The following is a 23121-nucleotide window of genomic DNA, read 5'->3' as shown; positions in this document are numbered from 1 at the left end:
GCCAACGGTGGCTTAGACTAGAGCAAGTTATAATGGTGGCTTAGACTAGAGTAGTGGCTCTAGAGCTAGAAAGAGGTAGATGATACAAATAGTTTGGAAGGGTTATTAGCCAAGTGTGGTAGATGGGATTTGGGGGAAACAGAGTGAAGAGGGAGAAGCATGTGTCGAGGATGCTGTCTGTATCTCCAACCTGAACAGCTGGGTAGCTGGAGATTGTGTGTCCTGAGATCTGGCACATGGGAGGAGGGCTAGACTTGGACGGGACTGTCCAGTGTTCAGTTTGGGGCATGTTGAGTGTGAGGGGGAGGATATGTTTACAAGGCGGGGGGTGGGGATGGAGTGCAAGGACCAGCCTACTCTTCCTCGTGCTGGTGTAACTGGTTATGGGCTGAGTACAGGTTAGAATAAACAAGTCACTTTCAAAACCAAACACATTGCACTGGTTTCCAGCTTATGAATCATGCCTCTATGCTCTCTGCTACAGCTCAGCTCTCTAAAAATATCTATGTAATTATGGGCAGGATGAAACAATATTCATCTTACAGTAAGATGTGTGCCTGCCTGGCCCACAAAGTCAGGTTACAGATTGGATCTTCACATGAACCAGTTAGATTTTCTGTTATCTTGTTACAAACAGGCTACATCCCTCACCTTGGATGGCTGACTTGATTACTTATTAGGAAGGAAACTGGGCCATAGAGCTGGTTTGAAATGGTGTCGATGTATCTTTGCTACTTAAAACTACGGTCTAGTGGCCTTTTGGAAAACAGAGCCCAACATATATTATGCACTTCTCACATTGGTTATGGTTCTATCTGCCTTTACATTAAGCATACCACATCATTTTATTCATCTTGTGATTTTCTGCAGCCAGTATTTTTATTTCCTTCAACAAATAGAAATGATAGAAATGGGCCATTTAGGGGCCGGGATTGCAAGTGTTTAGGTCTTTGCTATACCTCTAATGCCTGGCACAGGGACTGGCATGCATTTGGCACTTGATATTTATTTTAAAAACTAAGTGATCAAGGAATGGCTGAATAGTCATTCTGTAAGAAGGAGGGCTAATTCAGTTTTGGGAAATCAAGAGATCAGGTGGGCTATATTCTTCCTACAAGGTTATGTCCCTGAAATCTGAGAAGTCAAAGCTGTAAAATATAAATTTGGGAACCATCCTGATAAAACGAATTATAGAAAGCATGAGAGTGGAATTCCATAAGTGTACGCAGAATAGTGTAGAATAAGAATAGAGCGAAACTGAAAAGCAGAGGAAGAGGAGTTGGGAGGAGGCAGGAACCTGCAGGAGAGCACAGCGTCCCAGGGAAGAAGGAGCAATCAGCAGTGGAGAGATAGAGCCCAGAGGTGAGAAGGGATGCGAACAAAAAGGGGCCTTTGGGTTTGGGCAGGAGTCAAGCAAGTTAATGTGAGCCTGGGTGCACAGTGTGTGATAAGCTCGGGGAAATTCCACCGTCCTTTTGTTTATACTCTCCACCACTAATGATTCCAATCGAGAGGGAACTTTTTCTTAAGCAAAGACATAATTATTTTTGATTTTCTGCTGTGCATAGCCTGCCATCATAGGACACTGTACTGATATTGAAGGGTTTCTTCTGTGATTTCTTATAAGCTGGTTACTTAATGATCAGGCCCATATTTTTCCATTGCTCCTGTTACAGGTAATGATGTTTGATATATATAATTATCTAGGGGAATTGAAAACATGTCACAGTAGTTGGAGATCTGAAAATCAACCTGAACATCAATGTGAAAAATATAGACTATTTCTCCAAAATTATCTGGGAGTGTTTCAGTTGAAATTTTATTAAATTCTCTAGTTCATTAGAATGCTACAAAGCTATAAAAATAAGCCCTGGCAATAAAGAAACTTGGGGTTGTGCTAATAATGGGGGTACACCCATAACACATACATATATATAATTTTTTCTTGGGGGTTTCTTTTGGATGTGAAGTTGATAAGAATCCCTGTGTGGAGAGAGGTGGGGAGTACATTTGAGTCTTATTATTAGGATGCTACCGTTGCAAAGGCTTTTTTCCTAAGTGAGATTACTTTATAGTAATGAAAAAAGTAGCTACCATTTATTCCGTACCTACTTTGTTCCAGACATGTTACAGTAATCCTGAGAAGGAGGTATTATTTCTAATTTAAAGTGAAGAAATTGAAGTTTAAGTAATTTACTGTAGATCTCAGGGCTCGTAAGTAGGAATCTAGCTGTTTTTTACTCTAAAGCCCATGCACTTTCCAATGTGCTGTCTGAATGAGAACCTTTAGGGTATCAGAGTGCGTTATATATTTGATTGGAGCCGAGATAGCTCCACAGGGAAATCAGAAAACCATTAGATGAGAACTTTTTCAGCATCCTATCCCCTAATCTGCCTATTTACCCATATCTGCACCTGAAATTCTTCTTCTTCCTTCCTGTTATGATGGACAAGGCTATTCCCTCTAAGGACTTAATTCTTTTTATGTCTTGTATCTTTAGTCTGTGTCTCTTTGTTTACTAGCTTCTTCCCATATGCATAACCTAGACCTTTTCTGAAGCAAATTCCTTCTGTATTGGTTAGTAATTGCTGTATAACAAACCACTTCAACATTTGATGAAGTTAATTTAAAATATCATTTATTTAGCTCACTGTTCTGTGGGTCAACAAATTAGTCTGGGCTCAGCTGGATTTACTTATGCATTTGTGGTCAGCTGCTGGTCAGCTAGACTGCTTTGCTTCTGAGGCATTAGCTGGTCAGTGGCCAGGGCCATCAGGGTGACTAGAGCCTGTGTCTTCCATCATCCAGTAGGCCAGCCCGGACTTGTCCACATGGTTGCCTAGGAGGGTTTCAAGAGAGAGCAGAAGCCTGCAAATCATCTTGAGGCCTAGATTCAGAACTAGTGTCCCTTGCTTTTCATTCTGTCAACCAAAGCAGGTCACAAGGCCAGTGCAGGGCATGGAGAAGTAGACCCGTGGGCATGGCACTCTTCCTCGTGGGTAAATCCAATCTACCCTTCAAGACCACCGCAGCCTGAGTTGTGTGCCTTGGGTCTGGGCTTCCTCTGTCCCTGCATTTAGAACATTGTGTGGCAGTTGTTGGTTTACTTCTTAGTAGAAAATGAGCTCCTTAAAGACAGTGACTGTGTTTTAATCGAGGATTTGGTTCATAGTAGGTAACTTTTAAAAGTGGAAATTTTTCTGAAAATAAAGCAGTCTAGCAGTTGACATCTGGCAATATGGAATAGAAGATAATATATGCTTGCATTTTAAGACTTGCTTGCTAATGTTGAAGAACTTTGGAGCAGACTCTATCTAATATATCAAAATCGAATATTTCTTTAAAAAACTGAAGGGGTGAAGAATTCTCTGCAGCATTCTGAGAAGAAATAATTATTAAATATTTGTGCACTATCTTTGTATGTTTTTTGGTGAGGTTATTATAAGTTTGCTTATAAGGAAGACAAGTTACATTTTCATGGCATATTTGTCAGAAAAAGCGTACCCATCCATTAACTGGCCCACTGGGATCTGGGATGACATTTCTCCTTTAGGATGTAAAATGAGGAGGGACACCAGCCAGTGTCCTGGGCGTTACTCTGGAAGACACAGAAAATAATGCTTCTGTTAGATGGGAGATGAGATATACATGATGTAAGCCCATCTTTAAGTGAGCACGTCTTGTCACTGTCCTAATTCTTAACTGATGGATTTTCATGTGCATTTTATTTTACATCTTAGGCTCAGCTGCCTCCGTATCTTCCCAGATTCCTCACGTCTGACCACATTTTCCCGTCACAGGCCTGATACGTAACCATGCAGCGGAGGTCAAGAGGAATTAATATTGGGCTGCTCCTGCTCCTTTCTCAAATCTTCCACGTTGGGATCAACAATATTCCACCTGTCACCCTAGCAACTTTGGCTCTCAACATCTGGTTCTTCCTGAATCCTCTGAAGCCGCTGCTTAGCTCCTGCCTTAGCGTGGAGAAGTGTTACCAGCAAAACGACTGGCAGCGCTTACTGCTTTCCCCTCTTCACCACGTGGATGACTGGCACTTGTATTTCAATATGGCATCCATGCTCTGGAAAGGAATTCATCTGGAGAGAAGACTAGGAAGTCGATGGTTTGCCTACGTCATCACCACGTTCTCCCTACTCACTGGGGTGGTGTACCTGTTCTTGGAATTTGCTCTGGCAGAACTTATGGATGAACCTGACTTCAGAAGGAACTGTGCTGTAGGTTTCTCAGGTAAGGCAGATGCATTTCTAAGGTAGCCCGCATGAGAACAGTTAGGGAGGTGCAGCTGTTGTCATTTTTTGAAGCAGGGGCCCCAGTTAGTGAGGGAACTGAATTCTGAGTGGCTAAGCACTGCTGGGGCTTGGATTTTGGTGAATAGGCTGATTGGAGCACAGGAGAGACATAGATTTTGCTATTTTCCATTATGCCGCATCATTCACTCTTGGACGGTTGAGACTAGGGTCTGCCCAAAGGTAGTTTTTGTAGGAGACGTGGTCCTGGAAATATGCACTGGCTCCATTATGGTGGGACGAGGGAGAGAGGCACTGGTGCATGTGTGGGAGTTCTCTAAAAAGATGGGTAGGCATCTCAATAACGCCATTAAAATAAATGCACCACACCCTACAATGGCATGCTCACTGTATTTTCAGAGCCATGATAGTCTTTATACATAATTCATGCTGTTTAATTAATGTAACAGGTCCTTAGGGAGGTGGCCTTGCCTTGATTTTGTAGATGAGGAAGCTAAGGCCCAGAGAAGTCAGGTAACTTGCTCAAGGTTACACACCTCATAAGTGATGGAGCTGGGATTTGAACCCCGTCTTCATGACTTTAAACACGTATTGGGCTTCCCTGGTGGCACAGTGGTTGAGAGTCCACCTGCCGATGCAGGGGACATGGGTTCGTGCCCCAGTCCGGGAAGATCCCACATGCCGCGGAGCGGCTGGGCCCGTGAGCCATGGCTGCTGAGCTTGCGTGTCTGGAGCCTGTGCTCCGCAACGGGAGAGGCCACAACAGTGAGAGGCCTGCGTACCGCAAAAAAACAAAACAAAACAAAACAAAACAAAAACACGTATTTCATTGCCTCTCACTGTCCCCCTCACTAGTTCTTTTTTTACATTTTTCTCATAGGACTAAATTGCCATCAGGACTTAAAATAGGTATTCCGAAAATTAGCATGTGAAGGGTAGGAGGGAAATAGTCCTGAAACCAAAGGAGATCAAACCCTTCCCTCTATTTTCCCTGCTGTCCTTACCCCTTCCCTCTAAGGTGCATCCTCATGCATCTGATTGTGTGAGAAGAAAGGAAATAAGCCCTGCCTTCAATATGTCTTTCCATAGGAGTTAGAAAAATACACGTTAAGGATATTTTTTTAATTGAGTTAAAAATCACATAAAATGAACGATTTTGAAGTTTACAATTCAGTGGCATTTAGTATTGCACCATTGCGGGTGTCTTATTCCCATTTTATGTGTTATATATTTAGTAGCATACTCAAAGTCAGTATGAATTTCCATGTTAAGAAACATCAAAGGAATCATTGCCTTGAAGACTGTCTTTCTACCGAATGCTGGGTTGACTTGTTGGAAGGAATAGAGTATGTTTCGAAGCAAAAAGTTGGATGTAATGGAATAATCATTTTCACTTTCAGTTAGTTTTCTTTGTAAATGTTAATCATTTCCACATTGGGATTGTTGATGTTTGTATGCTCTTTATCCTCTTTTAGGAGTTTTGTTTGCCTTGAAAGTTCTTAACAACCATTATTGCCCTGGAGGCTTTGTCAACGTTTTGGGCTTTCCTGTACCCAGCAAATTTGCTTGTTGGGCAGAACTTTTGGCCATTCATTTCATCTCGCCAGGGTAAGTGTTTACTCTTAGAGAATACAAATGAAGAACCTGATGTTCCGTAGAGAAAGAATTATAGTCATAATGAGGTAATCAATTGTCTTTTACAGTGAAGTTTGTTCTTTAACTAAAAGGACAGAATCCAGCTTAATGGTTTTAACGTCAGATATTCCTGTGTTTGAATCTCGTCAGCTACTGAGCTGAGTGATTTTGATGTATTTGTCTTATCTGAGTTTCCATTTCCTCATCTTTTAAGTTGAACCTGAGACACAGATTTGGGGATTAATATTAACCAGCCTGTCAATTAATTAATTCTAATAACAATAATCCAAAGAGGTACATAGAAACCACATAATTAGAAACATACGAAATCAAAAGGTATGTTGGTCCAGTGCTTTTAAGCCATTTTAGTTGTGAATTTTCTTGGTGGTAGACCCTTTAAACAAAAGACTTTACTCACAATTTTGATATAGAAAACGGGTCAACTCTGAACTGTTTTGGGTGGAGAGGAAGCACAGGGCTCCACTCCCTTTGCCTTACCCCTGTGTCACTGGCTGCCTTAAGAGGCACCTCCGCAGAACCCTAGAGCTCCAGGGAACACAGTTTGGGAATCACTGATGTCTGCGAATTTCCTTTATGGATGAGGACAAGGAAATTGAGAAGGTTTAGGGACTCATCAAGCAGTGTCGTGGTAGACACTAGACTAGTTAGGATTCAGGCCTCTGGACTCCTGGTCTGGGTGTTCTCGGGGTGGGGGTACGGGGGTGAGGTGGGACGTGCTTTTCCACTTTGGTTCTTTTCTCTACTTTCTGTTCAGAAAAAAGAGAGTGAATTGTGTTATTTTCCCACCTCTTCTACCAGCTGCACTTCTCTTAATCTGTATAATGCACCTGGAAGCCCATGGTTTGCTCATTTATTTTTACTTCGGGGACCTGGATGCTGTTTGGAGAAGGGAGAGATTCAGGAAGATTCAGAAAGAAGTAAGGAGGATATTTTTTTGCTGATGTTCTTTTCAGACAGGAGCTTTTTTTCTCAGCTTTCGGTGTGTGTGACCGCGTTGGGTGTCGTACTTTATTTGAGAGTATTCTCCTTGCACTGTGTGTCAGCCCAGTAGCCTCGAGTCCTTCTTTAATGCTAATTTCCCATCATGGGCAGCCATTGCCAGCTGGTCTGTAAAAGGCAGTGATGTGGCCACTGAACACCACTCATTTGCAACTGTATTGTTATCTTGTGACAGTTCCACGAAGAAAGCCTAACAAAATCTTCAAAGTTTTCTTTGAAAAAGGGTCCAGTAATGTCTGTCCCTTATCTGAACAGCCCTCTCTATACCTTGTCACTCACAGCTCCCTGACTTGCTTGATGTGACTCGGTTCTCTGTGTAGACCAGAGACTCTTGTGTGTGAGGGCAACACCCAACATTCATATGAAAATCACTCTCTCTGGTACTTGAACTTTTATTCTATAATGAATCCATTGAACAGCAGTGCCTTTAATAGTCTCATGCAACTATTTCTGAAGACTCCATCATGCATTTTATTTTTTTAGGGTCCCCCCCTTTCCATAGATAAGGGATGGTTGCATTTTTATGTAATATGCTTATTCTGCATGGAGGGACCTGATATTCTGAGCTTGGGAATTAAATGGAATTTCCTTTGAAGTTTGAAAGACTAATAATTAAATCTTTTGGTTTTTAAGATTTGACCACTTTGAATGATAAACTTCTGATATCCAGGCATCTACTTATGCATGTGTCCATTAAAGACGGAGCTGAACACTGGTCCAGGAAACCTAAGAGGGGCATGCTTCTTGAGATGGATCTTGGAAGAATGGGGGAAACCAGGGCTCTCTCTGCTCTGCATTGTTATTCCCCTGGTGGTTGTCAATTAGAGTTTTCATTGGGAAAACACTGTAAATCTTTACAACAAAGCCTGCTTTATCGAGGGACTTAATGAGCTGCCCTTTGGGAGAAAAAAAAACCTGCCAAGCAAACATTTGGTGGACCTCTGTGTTTTATGAAAGCCACAGAATTAGTAATTTCCCCAGTTAGGGAGTTTTATGGAGGGAAGCCACTCCAAACAGCCAGCCGTTCGTTCAGCACTGTGAGAGGTATGGACTTGACCAGCAGAGTGAAGTAATCGCACTCCTTTGCTGGAGCTTTTGCTTTTACAGTTCTCGTGTGTCCCTTGTTTCAGTGACATCTTTGCCTCACATGGTCTTTTACTTTCCCTGCATGTCCTGGGGCCCTGGTAGGTGGTTGTGTTTAAAGAAATGACCCTGCTCCCAAGGTGGCACAGTGGGGAGGTGATTCCGAAATTCTAATTTTCACCTTAAAGCTCAAATTTTATCATTGACAATAAATATCACTAGTTGTTTTTTTCTGAAGGCTCACTCACATTGTTCATTTTTGAGAAAACGTGTGTCATTTTCCATTTATTTAACCATGGTCTGTCAGTTTTTCTTTCAAGCAGGCATGGCGGGGGAGGGTCCTCGAAAAGTGGATAGTTCATCTCACAGCTCAAACAAGCACACTAGTGCTTCGTCTGGAGACAAGCATCTCACTTGGATATGGAGTTGAGGTGCTTTATGCAAATTTCCATTTTGTATATAGCATATGAAAAAGATGTATACTACTATTGATATTTTAAACATTAAAATTTTACTGTTTATCAAGGTATTCTTAAGTAGAACTTTCTTTCTTTTTTTTTTTTTTTTTTGCGGTACGTGGGCCTTTCACTGTCGTGGCCTCTCCGGTTGCGGAGCACAGGCTCCGGACGCACAGGCTCAGCGGCCATGGCTCACGGGTCCAGCCGCTCCGCAGCATGTGGGATCTTCCCGGACCGGGGCACGAACCCGTGTCCCCTGCATCAGCAGGTGGACTCTCAACCACCGCGCCACCAGGGAAACCCTCTTTTTTCTTTTTAAATGTGCATGTGTGACTGTGAAAAATACAGCGGCTACTGGTACTGTTTGGAGTCACCGCCTTGATTCATTTGATTCAAGCGGCCAAAGCACAAGCAGTTGGACCCACCATTGCTTTTAGACCACTAGTGCAAACATCAACACGTGGAAAAGGGCACATGATACCTCAGTATAATTATGAAAATAGTTCTGACTTCATGAACTGCTGGAAGGGCCTCTGGGACCTCCAGTGGCCCATGGAGCACACTTTGAGAATCGCTGCTCCCAGCTCTCATGCTGCCTCTCTAGCACTACTCTTGACCATTTCTTAGCTTGTATGAAAGGAAAGATGGGGAGCTTCATGCAGTCAGGGATGGCAGAGAAAGGGAAGCAGTGAAGTATGTGAGAACATAGACTGTATAACCACTGAAATTGCTAATTATCAGTTGCTAATTAGCACGGACTGTTAACACTTTGTCTGAAGGAGAATGGCCACTTGTCACTCTCATTACAGGGACTGACTATAAGATCTGCCTGTGTTCCACGCAGGACAGAATTCCTTAGATGCAGGGAACTCCCGTCCTACTTTCAGTTCTCTTCTTGGTCTGCTTACATTTTGTGCTAGGGTGCTTCTGGCATATTCATCTAAAATGCAACATACAGTTCTTTCTTCCCCAGTAGTACTGAGATAGGGAATCTAAAAGGAAAGTGCATTAGGCTGGCATACACTGTGTTTGAGTATCAGTTGACACCCCTATGGATCTAGCTACGTAGTAGTCTATTGGACTTTTGCCTTGGGAATTAGAACTGAAGTTGGGGAATAACAATTTGGAAGATGACGGTAACACCATCTCCTGTCCCACGTGTTCTTTTAGAACTTTGCCACTCTACCTAGAGGTGGGGTCCAGTGCACCTCCCCCTGAATTGGGTGGATTTGTGATGCAGTGTAATCAGTAGATGGCGGCAAAAGTGCTATGTTAATTCCGAGGCAAGAAGTTGCTTGCCTTGTGAGCTGGAACACTTGCCCGTGGAGCCCATGTTCCCTGATTCCACCATGCTACGAGGAAGTGGTGCGTGACGTGTGAGTGAGTGGCCATTAGATACAGCCATGAGTCCCCTCAGCCTCAACCTTGTGGAGCAGAGACCCGTCACCCCCTGTGCTTTCTGAATTCCTGACCCACAGAATCTGTGAGTGGAAGAAAACAAGTGTTGTTTTATGTCACTACATTTGGGGAGATTTGTTCTACGTAATGTCAACGAGTTGAATGAAAAAAAAGGGAGGGAAACTAGAATGAAAGGCAAAGGAGTACAAAGGGCAGTGTTTGGGCAGTGGGGGAGAGAGTGGAGTGAAAGAAGAGAGCCAAGGATGGAGGCCTGGGGAGGAATCCATGCTGAGATGCTGTGGTACCACGAGTCATAACACCACCACCCATCAAGTAGCAGGGCTTTAAAGCAGTGGTTGGCAACTGTGGGTTCTAATCCTTTAAAACGTTCTGAAATCAATGTATTGGGTCACAACCAGCATTTGAAAGAAAGAGAGAGAGAGGGAGGGAGGAAGGAAGGAAGGAAGGAAGAGAGGGGAGTGGGAGGGAAGGAAGGAAAGAGAAAGATGGATTAGTGTTGAATGTGGTAAGGGTATTATTTCAAGGAACTTTTGTTTTAGCTCTATGTGTGTGTGTGCTATATTTCTAAAAATGTATTTTTATTGTGGGACACAGTACAAAAATTTTGGGAGGTGTTGCTTTAAAGCAGCTACTAGTTGCTTAAACTAGAGTTAAATACATTTATAGGATCAGAAACATTTATTGCCTTCAGCGAAAGAGGATTAGATTGCCAGGTCTTTGGTGGCAATGAGACGAACAGGCTGTGACTCCAGATTTCTACTAATTTATTGTCTTTCTTTAGAATAAGTGTTAGTTTACAAGGCTTATCAATGACCGAGTGAGCTCTCAAGATAGCTGTCTGTATATGGAGATGTATGCTAACAGATTTAGACTTCACCTAAACCAGAAATGCTAGTAACAGTTGTTCAGTTATAAACAAAGTTATTCGTAAAAATCCTTTGAGAATTCAAGAGAAAGGGGTTATCTAGAGCAAAGGAGACAATGAAGTATAAAAGTTACCACATTTTCCCAAAAAGTATAGTATTCCTCTCCAAGCCTTTTAAATGTAGATGTATTCAATAACTTAGTAGAAAATAAAACAAAACCTGAATGGATGTAGGGTTAAAATATACATTGGGAGTTTGCGTAAGCAAGCAAGTGGCAAATAAGTAAATCCAATGATACTCAATTGTGCTTTGGAGAGAATGCTCCTTTGACAAAAAAGGCCTGATGGATGAGAGCTAAGCAGGAACTGTGGTCTTCTCAGGGCTGGGGCTGCGTTATGGCGGCCCATGGAGAGGAGAGAGGGCTGCTGTCTGAGATTCCTGTTTTTCAAGGGTGGGTTAAGTTGTTTTTCAAGAAGTTATATTACACAATTACATCTTTTGTTTTGTATCTACTGGGACAGTTGCATTTTTCTACTAAACTTGGATGACAAATGTTGCATATATAGAATTGATACTCACCCTCTCTTTTATTTCACGGAAACATGTTTTCACAGCCTGTTAAAGAGTTGTTTGAATCAATGTCCCAGGACTCTCCTGAGCAGATTTTTCTTCTGCATTCCTTGGATGTCCATTGATATATTTCCTCCCTTTTCCCTTTACAGACTCCTGTAAAGGAAGGTTATATGAGTTATATAAAGGAGTTAGTTAATTTGTCTGTCTCCAGGAGGGCTTCCAGTTGAACAGAACTCAAGGTGAGAGCAGTACTTAACCAAAGCAATGATTCCCTTGAGTTAGGTTTTACGAGATGAGAATGAGAAATTTCGAGGCAGAGAGCTTTCCCTCCCACTAGAATTGGAACTCTTCAAGGCAAAGGGAGTGTGTAAATCATCTCTGTAGCTCTGGAGTCCAAGTCTGTGGCAAGAGAGAAGACCCAGCCTTGTCCTGAGCCCATCCCTGACCACCGTAGGAAGAGCTTCAAGCTAAGTAGGAGGTGCATTAAGAACAGAAAAGAATTGTATCTGACTACTAAGTTTCTTCTTTCTTTTATAAGATATTTAATGTAACAATTTCTTTTAAAAACTGGTTATATTACGTAAAGAATTAAACTGAAAAGAAAGCAGTAGCTGAACGAGAGTGTAACCTAATTTCTCAGCTCCTAATTGAAAGAACAATATATTCATTTTAGAAAAGTTAAAGATATATAAAGTATGATAAAGAAAACAAATTGCCCATAGTCTCCTTCCCAGAGAAAACTACTTTTAGCATTCTGCCATCACACACCCCTTCCCTTATATGCAATTATATTTCCTATTTTCTCATTTAACTTGTTATAAGCAACAGCTCTTCAAAAGCCTCAGTTTTAATGGTGTATAATGATTCCTGTTGTGGTTCCTTTATTTTCTCATTCACTAATTTTACATGCTAATTTTATTACCTATTCGTCCAAATTATAAGTGAGGATGTCTAATAAGCATTATTTGCTAGTCTTCGCTCCCAGATCTGAATATGTCCTTAGAGTAGATTTCTGGAATTAGAATAATGGATTTGAACTATTTTCGTGGCACTTTTTTTTTTTTTTTTTTTTAAAGAAGATGTTGGGGGTAGGAGGTTTTTGTAGTAATTTATTTATTTATTTTTGCTGTGTTGGGTCTTCGTTTCTGCGTGAGGGCTTTCTCCAGTTGTGGCAAGCGGGGGCCACTCTTCATCGCGGTGCGCGGGCCTCTGGCTATCATGGCCTCTCTTGTTGTGGAGCACAGGCTCCAGACACGCAGGCTCAGTAGTTGTGGCTCACAGGCCTAGTTGCTCCACGGCATGTGGGATCCTGCCAGACCAGGGCTCAAACCTGTGTCCCCTGCATTAGCAGGCAGACTCTCAACCACTGCGCCACCAGGGAAGCCCCTCATGGCACTTTTTTACATTTTACCAACTTGATTTCTATAAGTTTGTTCTAGTTTATAGCCTACCAACAGCATATGAAAGTGTCTGCTTCCCCACTTCTTGGCCAGCCTGAATATTTGCTGTAAGGTTTTTGGAAATCTGATATGTTAACAAAAATTATTCTCTTGCTGTTATTTACACTCCTATTGTTAGTGAAATGGGACAACTTTTTATTTCCTTTTTAGTAAGTTATATTTCCTTGTCTGTGATTTGTCTTTGTGTCCTCTACATATTTTCAGGACACTATAATTGTTCATTGTTAGAGTGATGGTACTGAATTTCAAGGGGTTCTTATTAGATTATGTATACTAAGAAACCTTAAGTACACAGTACAATTTTAAGTTCTATAAATAATAACTTAGACAATGTCTATGGGGATTTTTTTTTGGCTGATATGAATGGATAAAGATTTATTCTAAACTATAGCTAATAACAGAAAGTCTTTTACACTGAAAATAAAGAAATGATCTGATAGGTTGTTTTGGGAGTAGATTGAAGACAGGTTTTATTTATTTATATGTTTTAAGTAAATTTTATTTTTTAGAATGGCTTTATAGATTTAAAGAAAAACTGTGAAGAGATACAGAAAGCTGCCACATAACCTGCACCCAGTTTCACCTAATTTTGACATCTTAATGTTAGTATGGTATATTTGTTACAGTTGATAAGCCAATATGACACGTTATTGTTAACTAAACTGCTTTATTCAGATTTCCCCAGTTTTTATGTGATGTCCTTTTTCTGTTCTAGGTTCTTATCTGGAATACCACATGACATTTCATGTATCCTTAGGCTCCTGTGTTAGTCAGCTTGGGCTGCCATAACAAAATACCATAGATTGGCTGGCTGAAACAACAGAATTTTATTTTCTCACAGTTCTAGAGGCTAGAAGTCCAAGATTAAGGTGCCAACATGGTTGGAGTCTGGCAAGGACTCTCTTCCTGGCTTGTAGATGGATGCCTTCTTACTGTGTCTTCACATGACAGGGGGAGAGACAGAGAGAGAGAGAGAGAGTGAGCATGAGAGCGTGCCATCATGAGAATCCCACCCTCATGACCTCATCTAAACCTAATTATCTCCCAAAGACTCCATCTCCAAATATCATCACATTGAGGGTTAGGGCTTCAACATATGAATTTGGGTAGAGACAAAATTCAGTCCATAGCAGCTCCTCTTGGCGGTGACAATTGGTTTTATTTTTAATGAGGAGTTGTAAGATATCACTCCTGAATGTCCATGTGTATAAGCATTAACTTCCTTTTATTTGCCCTCTTGTAACCCAGAAGTAGTGTTCAGTTAGCCATGTAGCATGGTTTCTAAGCAAGTTTTAATTTAGGTGTATGAGCACATCTTGTCTTCTCTTAAATGGAACTGCTGTGGCTCCACTGTAAAATGTGCACGTCATACACAGAGGTAGATATGAGAAACTTCCATCCCTACTAGAGCACACCAGAATGGAGGACTCCTGCTGTCTGTAAATTACTCAGACCTTGTTTCAGGCCTGCTTCACCCAATTGGCTGGCTCAGAACAGCAGAGAAGAACAGTAGGTAGAAATAAGGAAGCAGCTGTTTTTCCAGTTGAACACAGAGTTGTCTGGAATAAGGTTCACTACTCAGGTTGAAACTAATTGGCCATCATGCTGTGATGTAATTGTGGGTGTGTGGATGATAGCACTTACCCAATCTGTACTTAACTAACTAGGCTTGTTAATGGTCAATTCTGGTGACTTAGTGACAGGTGCAAGACTTGTATTGGATGTCTCAGGTAATGACGACTGGAGGTTATTTTTAAAAGACAGAATTTTTTAAAAATCAAAGAAAAGTCATACGCCCTAAGTTAAAAGGTGATATCAATAAGTACATCTTATTAAATTAAAGAGTTCTGTATAATGTGTGTTACAGGAAAAAGGGTGTTTTTTAATCTGAGAAGCTAATTACCAATTGTAGCAATTATTTTGAGTTGACTTTTTTTCTTACTAATTTTTTTTTAATTAAAAAAAAACAACCCTGTGAAGCACATTTATTTCCCTTTGGAGTATTTAGAATATGCACTTTGGTCTGTTTGGAATTTTTTTTTTCAGGAGACACTATTGGAGATAAATGTTATACAACTTTCACTCTCAATTAATAAGATGATAAATTACATCTCTGGAACTTTCTGATGTATTTACTTAATTCTTCCCATTTCAGTATAAGGAAGAATGTTTTTAAATAGAAAGTTCTTTATATTTGTTAATTTCCCCCTTCCTCTTCTGCAGTATTAAGTGATTTTTAGTTAAAAGTCTTGGGAGTTAAATAGTCAAGAGGACTGTTTTCCATTTACATTCAGGTTTGGTTCAAATTATACAAAATGAAGACAGTCGGTGCTATGAATTGAAATCATTAGTACATCAATTATTGTGATAACCAGCTGAGAACAGGCTGTAGACTACTTAAATGCTCCTTCCATTTACAGTTGGCTTCTCATTAGCTTATATGAGAGATGAAATAATTTGATTCTAATTTATCTCTCTTTAAATGAACATTGTTCCCCTCTGAATTCAAGAGGAGAACATTTTAATTTTGTAATCATTTATAACACACAGGTCAAATAAATAACAAGTTTTATTTCTAGCAATATATCTCTTCTATTATTTATATTACTATAGTTCCTTGATTCTAAGACACACTTTTTTTCCCCTACATCTTTTTAGGGCAAAATAGGCCACAAACATAATAAAGGTAACATCATAAATCAGTGGGGGAAAATAAGGGTTATTTAGCAAATGGTACTTGAAGAATAGTTTAACCATTTGGAAGAAATTAAACTTATAGCTTTAACTCACTGTACTCCAAAACAAATTTCATATAGATTATGTTCAGAAGATTTAAAAAACAGCATCTGAAAAATGTCTAGGAGTGTGTGAGGGAAATTTTTCAGTTCTTGAATTGGGAGGGAATTTCTAAACCTAAAAACAATGAATATAACCTCAAATAAAGTCAAAAGCAACACTTTTTTTCCAGGTCCAAATACATTATACATTAAAATGAAAGGCAAAAAAGTTAGAAATATATGTGGAAAAAGAGGATCATATCTTTGCGATGAACAGTACTAACTGCAAGAAAGAAGTCCATCAATAGACAATGTTCAGAAAAAAATTAATCGGTAACTAATAAATGTAAAACATAAAAATTCATTGTTGACCAAATACAGAAAATTAAAATAATAAGCTATTTTACTTATTAAACCAACAAGATTAGAAAATTATTACTGTTGGTAAGAGTTTGGTGAAATGGGAGTTTATATAAACTTCTGATGGGACTGTATCTTGGTACAGACTTTCTGAAAAGTAATTTGATGATCTGTATCAAGAGCTGTAAAAAGTTTATACCCTTTAGTTTGGTAATTACCTTTCTAGGAAATTGTCCAAATTATAACTGTAAATACAAAAAAATTTTTTTGACGCAAGTATATTTATTGTCATGAAGTATTGGAAAATTGGAAACCACTTAAATATCTAGTAGTAGGTAAGTGGTTTAATAAATCATGTTGTGATAGAATATTATATAGCCATTAAAATGCTATTTTCAGAGATTATTTTAATGGAATTGGAAGATCATCAAGATAAGGATAGAGGGAGTTCCCTAGCAGTCCAGTGGTTAGGACTCCACGCTTTCACTGCCGTGGGCCTGAGTTCAATCCCTGGTCAAGGAACTAAGATCCTGCAAGCTGAGCACAGCAGGCCAAAAAAAAAAGATAAGGGTAGAAAGTAGAATACAAAATATTACATATGATGTGGTTTCAGTTTTTTTCCAAAGCAAGAATAGTCACCAAAAGGACTAAGAAAAGCACATAAAAATATTATTAGTTGTTAACATTATGGAATTATTTATTGTTTTTATTCAACTTTTTTTGGCCAAATCCTCTATGGTGAGCATGCATTATTTACAGTGGAAAAATTGAGTTATTAAAATATTAACAGTAGCGTATTTTCATGAGTCTTAACTTACCTGTGCCTCCTAAGTTCCAGGAGGGCAGAGCTGTAGTCTGTTCTGTTCGCTGTGTATTCCCAGTGTCTAAAACAGTGCTTGGCCCATCACAGTTACTCAAAAGTGTACGTTTGTTGAATAAAGACAGTTTGGGGTGGCTGGCCCAACTAAAGATAATAGGCAAAGTGTAAATTGTTGAGTTACTGACCCGAGTTCAGAAGTCTAGAGAGGAAAGAAGTCAGATGCAAAACCTGAGTGCTGAGTTAGAAGGCAGAGTCAATTCAAATGGACAAAAAAGAAAACAACACTCAGGAAGCTTGAGAGGCAGCTCAACAAGGGGGCTAGAATGGTTGAAGTACCCCTTGGGGCCCAGCAGTACCTGGCCCCGTCGGCCCAGCCTCATCCTACACAGAGACCACACATTCCTACATGAGATAATAAGATAAACAGGGACTGTGTACTAGGCTACAAAGGCAGCTTCAGTCACCTCTAAAAATAGAGATTTTATAGGCCATATTCTCTGATCACAGAATAATAATAAAGACTTTAAAAACTAAATATGAGTAAAAGGAAAAAAACCCCAATTCCAATAATCATTCATAATCACTTGGAAATTTAAATAACTCCATGATTAAGAGGAAATTAAAAAAAAAAAACCTTTAGAAATGAACAATGAGAACACTCCATGTCAAACTCTTAAGTGCTTTTTATAATATAGCAAGGAAGTTTTAAAAGTAAATAAATGACGTCCTCAATTTAAGAAGCTAGAAAAGGAATAAATACAAGATTAGAGGATGAAGAAATTGATAATGATAAAAGCAAAATTTAATAAACTAAAAAGGAAAAAATGATAGATAATTGGAGGGCCATATCTTTAAAAAGACTAATCAAATGGACAAGTCTATGGCAGGTTTAATTAAGAAAATTAGAAGGAAAACTTGAAACAGTAGATATGAAAAAACAGATGTAAGTAGGTATGGAGGAAGCTAAATCAACTTCTAAAAGGATGTATATTTTCATAAAAAATTTTTTTCTGGGGCTTCCCTGGTGGTGCAGTGGTTAAGAATCTGCCTGCCAAAGCAGGGGACACGGGTTCGATCCCTGGTCCGGGAAGATCCCACATGCCACAGAGCACCTAAGCCCGTGCACCACAACTACTGAGACTGTGCTCTAGAGCCCACAAGCCACAACTCCTGAGCCTACGCGCCACAACTACTGAAGCCCGCGTGCCTAGAGCCCGTGCTCCGCAACAAGAGAAGCCACTGCAATGAGAAGTTTGTGCCCCGCAGCAGAGTAGCCCCCGCTTGCCGCAACTAGAGAAAGCCCGCACACAGCAACAAAGACCCAACGCAGCCAAAAGTAAACAAATAAATTTATTTAAAAATTTTTTTTTTCTGTTTTAAGAGATCATTTTTTTTTTATTATTAAAGTTTTGGACTAATATTGTTAAACCCAAAAATTCTTTTTAAAAGAAAACATTATAGAGATTTTATGATCCAAACAATATTGATATATAATCTTTAAAAGGTCTTTGAGTTTCTAAGGTGTATTCCAACATCAGTATTGCATCCAAAGTTGTAGAATTTATTTGATGAGGTCTTACTGAGTCAGTTTGTGAGGGCTTAGATCCTGTAACCTTTGAGGGAAGATGTCCCAGTGTAACTGACATTGTGTAGATTTTGGTGAAGCAGTTAATTTTACTTTGAGGGTGATATAAATTCATTGTATGATATAAACCAAGTAACTTGAACTCTGAACAAAGGCTCACATTACTTCCTATTCCTCTGAAGTGATTTTGTGAAGTGTGATGCACCAGTGGGTAAAAATACTTCAGGACTTGCTAATGAAAGACAGAGTGTACAGAATCTGCTTTTCTAGCACATATTTTTATAGATGTTGCAAACGGTGTTGTCAAACGATATTTTAAAAGCTGTCAGGTGTGTGTGTTTTTCAAATGAGTTTTAAATAATTCAGTACCATGCAGGTGGCAGAAAAATGGCCTTATAAACTTGCAATGCTCTTTTGTACTGAATATACAAGTAGAGTCTATGAATTAGAAATGAACACTATCCGATACATATTTTTACTAATAACCAGTATTGTGTTGATGGAAATTCTCTGTTACTAATGTTTCTTTTTTTGTTTGTTTTTTTGCATTTCCCCATTAGAGAGTTGCCTTAAAGTCGTTTCAGCACAGGTACCACATGTGTACTTCTGGTAGGTTTCTAATAGGAGCCGTGTCTGGTTTATCTAACCTGATCACTGACTCATGGCAGCCTCCTCCCCTTTGCTTCCCTCTTGTGTGCTGCTGAGTGAGGGATGAGGGGAGAGTCCACGTGGAAGACAGTTCACTTTGAATAAGTGTGAGATTCCTAAGAGCTTGCCTGCCTGGATAGGTGGTGGCCAAATAACCTTGTGGAATATTAAGTCTCCTCCTTAATTCAGGAGTCTAATTGGGAGTGAAAAAATAAGGATCATAGATTATGATGAGACTTCGCCACATTTCTCATTGACTCATTGCTCCTCTCGTATTTCTCCTGATCTTATCCAGGAAAACTTGTTTATGGGGAAAAGCTAAGTGGCATGTGTGGTCCTCTGTACAGTTCTTCCTCCTGCCAATAAAGAATTGTGGTTTTTCTGAAAGCGGAAGAATTTTCTCCTTCATCATGGTCATTATTATGGTTCGTATTTGGTTTTGTTTTCCTCGGGTATTTTACACTAATAATAGCGGTCTTAGTCATGTTCTGGAGTTATCAGATCTCTAATCTGAGAATCTCAGAGTTAGGCATTAAATGGCTTTCATGGCAAAAGATTTAAGGTGTGTTTGCAGGGATTGAGAAATGGCTCAAGTCACAACCACAGTGATTGGAGGGTTATAGCTAGACCCAGGAAGGGTGAAAACACCTGTCTTTAAGCTTTTTGCATTGTAGCAGTAATTTTAAAGATCTGCCCTAGGAAACAGTAAAAGTTCGTTTAAAATTCATAAATTCCACTCCCGTGTCTCTCTGAGTATACCACATATGATTGCTATCAATGTCTTGAGCATACTGATGATACACTATTTAACGCACATTGTTTGTAACGATGTTTCAAATGATGCAGGATTGACTCATTCTGAGTACAGTAGGCACCCCTTCTCCTCCAAGGATACATTCCAAGACCCCCAGTGGATGCCTGAAATCCTGGATAGTCCTGAAACCTATATGTATGTTTTTCCTCTACATACATACCTATGATAAAGCTTAATTTATAAATTAGGTACAGAAAAAAATGAACAACAGCAATAATAAGATAGACCCAATTATAACAATATACTGTAGTAAAAGTTATGTGAATGTGGTCTCTCTCTCTCAAAATATCTTATTGTACAAATTTAATACCTTTTTCATCTTAACTAAGCAGTTATCATACATTATGATAGCCAAACTTTTGCAGTTTGAGGTGTGACAGCAATACTAGCACAAATTTCTTTCTCCTTCTTCACAATTTCATGGATAGAAGATTCATTCTTTTTTTTTTTTTTTTGCGGTACGTGGGCCTCTCACTGTTGTGGCCTCTCCCCTTGCGGAGCACAGGCTCCGGACGCGCAGGCCCAGGGGTCATGGCTCACGGGCCCAGCCGCTCTGTGGCATGTGGGATCTTCCCGGACTGGGGCACGAACCCGCGTCCCCTGCATCGGCAGGCAGACTCTCAACCACTGTGCCACCAGGGAAGCCCAGAATATTCATCCTTATCGTAGATTTTAGCAACCTCATCATACAGTTTTTCCTCTTTATTAAGTTGAGAACTGTCACCTTTTCACTTAAAGGAAGCACTTTATGGCTTCCCTTTGGCAGATCCAAATTGCCAGCATCACTACCCTCGCACTTTGGGGCCATTATTAAGTAAAATAAGGGTGACTTGAACACAAGCCCTGTGATACCATGACAGTCGATCTGATAACCCAGATGGCTACTCAGTGTCTAACAGGCATACATGCTGGACAAAGGGATGATTCACACCCCGGGCATGACAGAGCAGGACAGTGACAGGTTTCATCAAGCTGCTCAGAACAGCACACAATTTAAAACTTATGAATTGTTTATTTCTGGAATTTTTCATTTGACATTTTTGGACCACAGTTGACCTTGGGTAACTGAAACCTTGGAATGCAAAATCATGGACCAGGGGGTACTACTGTATTCAGTCTGAAAAGACTCATGAGAGCTGTTGTTCCCTGTCAGGTAGAGGTGGACTGCCCAACTAATGAGAGAGGTGTTCTTCCTGTGGTCCATATTATTCTAAGATCCTCCTCAGAGGTCTTTGTTTTTAATGATGGCTTGAGGTCCCCTTTTGATCTGGATTTCATAGATTTTTTCATGTCAGTTTCAGTTGAGTTTTCTTAAGGTTCAGCGCAGAATCGACAATAAAAAAAAAAGATTGGATGGGGAACAGGAGGCAGAAGTTCTTAGAAAATAGTAAAGAAGATTAAAACCACCTGGTGAAACAAATTTTTCAGTAGATTTGAAAAAGGCACACATTGTTTCTTGAAAAAGTTTGTTGAGAGGTGCAAATTAGAAATCAGAGTAGATTAATTCATTTTTTGGAAGTGTTTTATGGGTAAAACATGATCCATTATATTGTTAGACTTGTGTTACATGAACAATTATATGGCTCCTGGTTATATATGTGGAGTCTTGTTCTCATGTTCCTCATTGCAGATTATACATCCTACTTATGCTCTCCTAGATGCACAGAAGCTGAGCAAAGGCAGGCAGAAAGTGTATCCATCAGTGAGGGGGTACTGGGGATGGATCCATTACTCAATTCTCCTTTCAACACACACTTATTGAGTGCCACTTCTACTGTTCCTCATCAGTTAAGTGGGGCCAGTAACAGTACCCATCTCATGGGTTTGTTGGGAGGACTAAAAATACAATACAGGAAGGTCCTGAAGTCAGTGTCTGGCTCCTTGGAAGAGCTGCCACCACTTCAGTGCCCCTGAGCTGTCTTCTGTGGGTACGAGAAGAAGGGTTGATGAAGCTCACACAAGTCTGAGCACATCAGAGTCCCTGAGAATAACACCTTACTGGATAAAAGTATCTATGGATTTCAAAGAGCTCTTGAGTAGAGATAGTAAATGAGTAATCACAAATTGTGTTTTTCAGTTTAAAAAAGTGAGGTGGGTGGATTTTGACTCACAATTTTGTTTAATACCTACAATGTATTAGGCATTATATGGGACACTTTTATGTGTATTTTCTCTTTTAATTCTTGCAATATTATTTTTATTTCTCCCACACGTGACGAATGGAGCTGTATCTAGTTCAAGGGTGTAGGTTCTGGAAATTCATAGTGACTTGAACATCTGGGTTAATATTTCTTTAGTGTGGTAACATCCTTTCTGACAGTTTTATTGGAATATTCAAGCCCTCCATTCCACCTGGAGTCTTGGCCAACACGGGAACTGAAATAGTGTAGAGCAGAATTCTGTTTGAGACTTTGAGATCTGTTGGTTCTACATTGCCTCTGTCATCTTTGGACACTTTAATCGAGGTTCTTTTAGTTACAGTTTAAAGAAACCCAGTTCAAACTAACTTGATCAAAGAAAAGGACCTATATTGGCTTACATAATTAAAATTTCCAGTGGTGCATTTCAGGGTTTCAGAGACATCAGATGTGCTGGGATTCAGCTCAAGCAATGTCGTCAGGATTCTATCTCTATCTTCTGGCTCTGTTTTTTGTTTTTCCCTGTGTTGGCTTCTGTATTAGTTATGTATTGCCATGTAACAAGTTATAGTAAACGTAGTGGCTTAAAACAGACATTTATTATCTCATGGTATGTGGGGGTCAGGAGGCTGGGCATGGCTTATCTGGGTCTTTTGCTCCAGGTTTTCTCGCGAGACTGCAACAGAGGTGTCAGTCAGCACTGAGGTCTCATCTGAAGGCTTGACTGAGGAAGGATCTGCTTCCAAGCTTATGTAGATTTTGAAAGAACTCAATTCCTTGTGGGTTGTTGGACTGAGAGCTGTCTGCTGTCAGCCAGAGTCTCAGTTCCTTGACGCTTGAATCTCTCCATAGGGCAGCTTCCTTCATCAACGCCAGCAAGGAAGAGTCTGCTAGCAAGGCAGAAATTACAGTCTTATGTAACATAATCATGGAAGTGGCATGCTCTGTTCTGTTGGTTAGAAGCAAGTTGTAGTCCCATCCATGCTCAGGGAGAAAGGATTTATGAAGGGCGAGAATACCAGGAATCAGGTATCACCAGACCCATCTTAGAATGTGTACACCACAGCTTCATTCTCAGGAAAGCTCTCTCCACATGGTGACGGAGTTGACCAACAGCTCCTGTCTTACATCAGCATAAGGCTAGCAATTCTGGAGATGATAGAGCCACATATCTCCTCAGCATCCATATATGTACC

At 40.0% G+C, this 23121-nt stretch overlaps 1 protein-coding gene across 2 annotated transcripts in view; it reads left to right on the top strand.

Annotated features, from left to right (window-relative positions):
* Window positions 1-3816: 3816 nt before the first annotated feature.
* The window catches only part of RHBDD1 (rhomboid domain containing 1), a gene marked incomplete at both ends in the record, with an annotated part of 91686 nt that continues 72381 nt past the window's right edge, over window positions 3817-23121 (top strand). For both annotated transcript variants that reach the window (XM_079709761.1, XM_079709760.1), the window contains 2 exons: window positions 3817-4249; window positions 5745-5877. In XM_079709761.1, coding sequence (XP_079565887.1) covers window positions 3817-4249; window positions 5745-5877 — 566 coding nt within the window. The remainder of the gene's footprint in view (window positions 4250-5744; window positions 5878-23121) is intronic.

Source organism: Hyperoodon ampullatus (assembly GCF_949752795.1).
Source record: "Hyperoodon ampullatus genome assembly, chromosome: 8".
Classification (NCBI taxonomy): Eukaryota; Metazoa; Chordata; class Mammalia; order Artiodactyla; family Ziphiidae; genus Hyperoodon; species Hyperoodon ampullatus.
Note: the sequence above shows the minus strand (reverse complement) of the source record. Positions and strands in the feature narration are given on the sequence as shown.